The sequence below is a fragment of the Cucumis melo genome, chromosome 6, assembly GCF_025177605.1.
Source record: "Cucumis melo cultivar AY chromosome 6, USDA_Cmelo_AY_1.0, whole genome shotgun sequence".
Classification (NCBI taxonomy): domain Eukaryota; kingdom Viridiplantae; phylum Streptophyta; class Magnoliopsida; order Cucurbitales; family Cucurbitaceae; genus Cucumis; species Cucumis melo.
The window spans coordinates 18,028,515-18,034,374 of NC_066862.1; the positions used below are offsets into that span (position 1 = coordinate 18,028,515).

A 5,860-nucleotide genomic window follows, 5' to 3' on the forward strand; every position below is an offset into this window, starting at 1 on the left:
AAACGATCTTTTGACCTAACCGAGGTTAGAACAACCAGTGAAAGATTAACTTACTGATTATGGTTATATCAGATGCACACTACAAAAAATAACCCTTTTTATAGCCATTCATTATAGCCTTTTATTAAATGGGCTATAGAAAAAAGGGAGGGAAAGGAAAAGACAAAACAAAAAAAGGCGGAAAGCTAATATTTTTCTTTAAACCCATTTTTTATCTCAACGCTCCATCTCTCCCATTTCTGTCATCTGTCTCCTTTTGCAAATACTTTACTTGCTTGATGAAATTAGCGTTAGAGCTTTGCACCCTATAGAGTTTTGTGCAAGATCTCTCTCTGTTTCATTGCATCTTCATTCTCTCTCACTTCCCACGACCGTAAAATTTTTTTTGAAGTAATTTTGTCCCTCAATTTTCTATAGTAATAGGAGAATCTTGCCTTTGGTCACCGAAACTCGAAAATGACATCTCATAAGACTTTTAGAATGAAGAAGAAGCTCACGAAGTAGATGAGGCAGGTCGATCCCGCACTGGATCCATCTTGGAACCAACAACATGATCAGATACAACGCAAAGTGCAGGCATTGGCAATGCACCAAGCTAGGGCTTTGAGGTGCTTTCCGTTCCTAATTTCAATGTTCATTTACCTTGATTTTGTTAAGTTTCAGAACTTGAATTTTCTTAAAGATCTACATTTGTATTTTCCCAACTGAAATTAGTTTATTAGATACTTTTATTTGATCATCGTTACACTCAAGATTGAAGCGCTTTGGAATAGAGTGACTTTACCATAAAAAATACCGATAGATGACTTTTATTTCGAAAAATAAGATGTGTGATTTTTAAAATTTTAACATTTCTAGTCCATTTAAAAAACATAGGTTCTAGCTTTTGATCTATTATTTTAGATTGAGAGAAAGAAGTTTCGTTTAGAGATCTTGATGAAGAAGAGGTTTTCTTGCCCTGAATGTTGGTTCTTGATGTCTAATATGTTTAGTTTTTGAGTTCATGTTAAGTTTAGTCGTGTTTTATCTTGTTTACCATTGTAATAATGTTGTTCATGCCAAAGGCAGCATTATTTTCTGTCAAACTCTGGCATGTTGGCCGAGCTTCACATCAAGGTACAAAGTATGATTCGGTAAGGACACGTTTATATTCAATTACATATCATTTTTGTACAAGAAAGAAATTTTGAAGTCAATAAGTTCCAGCATTTATTTGTATAATTTGAGTTGGACATGGATATGCTAACTAAACTAAAATCTTTTATTACTTCTTAGTGATCTTATCTTTTATCTCCTTCCTGATCTTTTCTAATTTTGATGATTCTGAATGAACTTGTAGTTTATCAACCTGGTGGGATGCCACCAATTTCATCCACAAGCAAGCCCACATTAAAGAGGTGGAGAATCTTGCTTCCAGATGGCTCTTATGGCACATATCCAAGCCCACAGGCACTTGGTACCTATGAGATCGAGGTCGTGGTCAAGCAGTATCGACAAGCTGCATTGAATGTCATTCGAGCAGGTAGTTAGATTATAATCACTATTTTCATCTGTACCTTAATGTGATGATTGAGATGAATCTTGATTATTCTGCAACATTCTTTTTTTAATCTCATATTAGGAAATAATATTAGTTGAATCTTTGGAAAGCAAGTTGGAAACCTACAAATTACCTAAAAAGAAAAGGTCTTGCAATTTAACAATCTTGAGATAAAGTTTGATTATTAATTTGATGTTTATGTTACGAACAATAGGCATTTAATTTAACAATGGGATTGAGATCCATTCAGCCAATGGCTACCTCCTTGACCAATTCCGTAATCCCAAGGTAATAATGTTGCAAAACTATAGAAAATACTCCCCAATAACACACTCAGGCAGTTCCTTTTCATCTAAATCTAAAAAGAACCAGTCAATTTGAAACAATCAATTACTTGTAGTTTTGATCTTCCTTTTTGGTTGAACTTAGAGAACTGACAACTTGTAACAAATTAACTACTTGTAGTCTTTTTCATCCTTTGTGGTTGACCCCAGATACAATAGTTGTACTGAGATAAATATTTCGCCTAATAAGCTTTGAATCATCTGTGTAGACAGACCTGGAAGAGGCAAAAGCTCAGGAGATAGGAAAGTTACAAAATTATTTGCAAGAACTGCAAACTTAAGTATTGTTTTTCCTTTAATCCCAGCTTTTAAAATTAATTAGTTTGGTCTATTTCCCTTATTTTTGTTTGTAACAAATAGGCGGTAACATACTATAAAGTCATATATGTTATTAGGTGGCAGAATATGAGAAAGATAAGGGTAAAAATGGTTAATTCTTAAAGTTTTAGAGATCAAAATGAGACTTCATATTAACGTATTTATCAATATTTTTGTGCCAACTAGTTCTGACGAGAGTTGTTTATAATGTTTTGGATCTTGGACAATCTAACCTCTTCTTTGTAATTCTGATTATATTGGACTTGGATTTCTTATAATTTTGCTTCAATGTGAAAGGGATTCAAGCCGAGTTGGTTCTTGTGACCATTGCTGGGAAAGAAAGCAAGAATGGTGTATGTAATGGGCATTATTTGGAAGATAGAGTTTCTTTTAGTGAAGATAAAGTGATGGATGCTGAAGGTAAAAAAAAAAAAAAACTATTGCTTATCACACTCGTAGAACGAGTTTTAGTTTTAGTTTTAGTTTCCTTGTCAAAGTTCTAACCTCTCCTTTTATAGAGTTTCTAACCTCTCCCTTTATATCAATAGGGGAAGGGTGAAAAATTGATCACTAGTATGCTATTTTCTAAGCTTATTTATCTATATTTATTTCCTTAATTGACTATTATTAGTATTTCATAATCATATATTGATATATATTTTATATATTCATGTAGGTGTGCGATGAAATGATACCTTAACAAAGCAAAAGAGAAACAACAATGACAACTCAACTACATTGATAATATAACCTTGAATACTTGATGAATCAAGAGCATTTTGAGATCTAGTGTACTTTATCTTAGCTTGTTTAGTTTGAATAACAATTTTATTCTAGAAAATTATTCAATACTTTATTTTGTAATGTTGATGTTATCAATGGAAGTTATGGTGTTTGGTTTGTTATGAAATATTTCATGTGTTTGATTTTCAATTAAAAATGAGTACTCCAAGAAAAATTTATGAAAATCTTATTAATTTAAAAATTATTGTTATAAAGAAATTAGATATCTTATAGCCACGACCAAAACCTATAGGAATTTTTGTATAGCAAAAAAAAAAAAGCTATAAAAAGGTTAATTCAATAATAATAATGGTAATTATAATAGATTAAATAGCATTGTTATAACATATAATCATAGCTATAAATAATATATTTTAACCTTGAAAAAATGTTATCATATGTTAAACATAGCATCTTATTTTAGCTATGTAAATATATTATAGCTTTACTAAAAAAAGCTATCAAATGGATTTATAGCAATATATTTAAGCTATATATTTATACTCTATAATAGCATCCGGTATAGTTCTACTAAAAGGCTATAAAATGTCACAGATTTCTAATAACATGGGCTGTCAAGACCTTTGAAAAAGGCTATAAAAGGTCTTTTATAGCCTTTTTCATTAGCTATCGTAAACATTATTTCTTGTAGTGGGACAAAAATATATCTATAGTGAGGGAAGTGCAACTACGGGACTTTAGTGGAATGACCCATTAATTTACGGATGTTGATTAGCTCAATCTAGAAGGGTTGAACTAGTTAATCTCGGATCATTGGATCAATTAGGTTCCCCTGCTAGCTTATATGAAATTAACTTAGAACACTATAATGGAGTAATTCGAATTGTTCGAATTGAGTAAAGATAGAGAAACTGATAAATATATATGATATAGCCGTCGATTTTAAGTTTAAGATAGAGCTTTAAGTTTAAATATGATTTAAATATTTAAAATATTAATATGGATACATATTCAGAAACTTGAAATTGATGGAAATAGTCAAAGTTGTGAAAATTCAAAATGTTCACTTTTGACTTTGAAAAGTCGAACTTGGACCTACTTTATATTCAAACATGATTTTAAGTCTAGAAAAATGAATACAGATTCATGCTTGGAAGGTCGAGATTAGTCAAGACGGACAAAATGGTAAAAAGTCAAAATGTTGATTTTTGACTTAAAAAAATCAAAGTTTGACTTTGACTTGAATAGTCAAATGACCATATTGCTCCTAGACTAAAGTTAGTGGGAAAATCCAATATTTTGTTGGATAATCCCTAACACTTAGTGGGACAAGTAGTTATATATGATGTAAACACATAGCCCATTAAGATTGAGTGGAGGATGAGATGTTTATCAAAGGTGAACTTTTTCCATGCGTTTTGCACATATTGTTTTTTTATAAAAAAGGCTGTGAAAATTCTTTTGAATGTTTTTTGATGATTTTGAAAATTATTCATTTTTTTCATTTTTTTATCCCAAATCTCTTCCTAATTAAGCAAATTGTTGGTTCCCTCCTCCTAATTCCATCCATCTCTCCCCAATTTCCTTCATCTTTCGGGTCCCACAAAATGGTTCTAAGTTCAGAGAATAGTGGGTCTAACACTAGTGGTCCTGATTTGAGTTCGTGAGGAGATTATCGAGTAATCGAAGAAAGGTATGTGTTCCTTTAACCCTAATTTGTTTTAATTAAGGTAATTTCTATGATAACTTATAAATTAGTTTAGATGTAATTAGAGTAAGATTTGATCTTAATTTCGTTGTGCATGTATCTTTTCCATCAATGTAATCATGATCTTACACATTATCTTTCTATTTTAAGTATTTCACTTATAATGGTTGGATATAGTGTGCTTATTCATCTGTGATTATATATAGCTGTTGGATGATGCGTATTTGTTGTAGTACTCTATGGAAGTGTGTGTTGGTACTTTAGGTGTTGAGAATGAAGAATGCAGGTGAAATAGAAATAATATTGGTTTGTGTAACGACCCAACTTTCCGGACTAAGCTGAGGTCACTACTCAGTACTAAGACTCGACCACAAAACACAAAAACTCATAAAGGACCGGTTACGATTCATTAAAAACGTTAGAAATATTACAAAAGCAGTTTCAGGCCCTATTTTAAATCACAGTCACGAGAGTTTCAAATACAATACTCAAGTCATCAAACTCAAAATCACAAAACCAAATATTCTAACAAAATACATCAACGGAAGCATAAGGAAAACCAGACGCGTCTATATGGCCTTCACGCATCCTTCCTGCCTCTCGTCGGTCTGCCCCTCGCTGTACCCTTACCTGAAAAGTTAAAGAAGAGAAAGGGTGAGTATAAAATATACCCAGTAAGGGACCCACTACTCGGCCCGTTAGGGAACAACAGTTAACTTCCTATTCAGGGGTACCCTATGTAAACAGTCTAGTGGTTCCGTAGAACGCACACATCAGTCCCGTGATCCTGAAGGATGCACGTATCAGTCTAGTGATCCCGAAGGATACACCTATCAGTCTAGTGATCCCGAGGGATGCACATATCAGTCTAGTGATCCCGAAGGATGCACATATCAGTCTAGTGATCCCGAAGGATGCACGTATCAGTCTAGTGATCCCGAAGGATACACCTATCCGTAAGGTACACTACCCCATAGATGAAGCTAACCGTTACCCCTCAGTGCATACTAAACTGTCTACAACAGTCATACTCCGACAACAGTCATATTACAAATTTGCCATAGGCTTCTCCAGTCAGATGGTATAAATCTAAACAACTACATCCTCAGTTGCTATAAGCGTTTCTAATTCACACACCATTGTGATATTCCTTAGATCCAATCAACTGGTCAAATCAGAACCGGACTCACAATCCTTCCACGACAA

The 5,860-nt window shown here is 33.0% G+C and overlaps 1 protein-coding gene across 7 annotated transcripts; it reads left to right on the forward strand.

Moving 5' to 3' along the window:
* Nucleotides 1-205: 205 nt before the first annotated feature.
* On the forward strand, nucleotides 206-3,112 carry LOC103500165 (12-oxophytodienoate reductase 3-like). Of its 7 annotated transcripts, none has more exons than XM_008463380.3 (6): nucleotides 206-608; nucleotides 1,065-1,116; nucleotides 1,340-1,522; nucleotides 2,094-2,165; nucleotides 2,500-2,622; nucleotides 2,879-3,112. In XM_008463380.3, the coding sequence occupies exons 3-6, from the start codon at nucleotides 1,357-1,359 to the stop codon at nucleotides 2,887-2,889; spliced, it is 372 nt and encodes a 123-aa protein (XP_008461602.2). In that variant the 5' UTR covers nucleotides 206-608; nucleotides 1,065-1,116; nucleotides 1,340-1,356; the 3' UTR covers nucleotides 2,890-3,112. The 7 variants fall into 7 exon arrangements, with proteins under 7 accessions (XP_008461602.2, XP_050942269.1, XP_016902714.1 ...); XM_051086312.1 differs by having other exon boundaries at nucleotides 1,069-1,116; XM_017047225.2 differs by having other exon boundaries at nucleotides 207-608; nucleotides 1,065-1,133.
* Nucleotides 3,113-5,860: the final 2,748 nt, after the last annotated feature.

Coding starts and splice junctions, on each gene's coding strand:
- LOC103500165 (XM_008463380.3), top strand. CDS start 1,357: ATGCCACCAATTTCATCCACAAGCAAGCCCACATTAAAGAGGTGGAGA. Junction 1,523..2,093: donor ATTGAATGTCATTCGAGCAG/GTAGTTAGATTA, acceptor TCATCTGTGTAG/ACAGACCTGGAAGAGGCAAA. Junction 2,166..2,499: donor TGCAAGAACTGCAAACTTAA/GTATTGTTTTTC, acceptor TCAATGTGAAAG/GGATTCAAGCCGAGTTGGTT.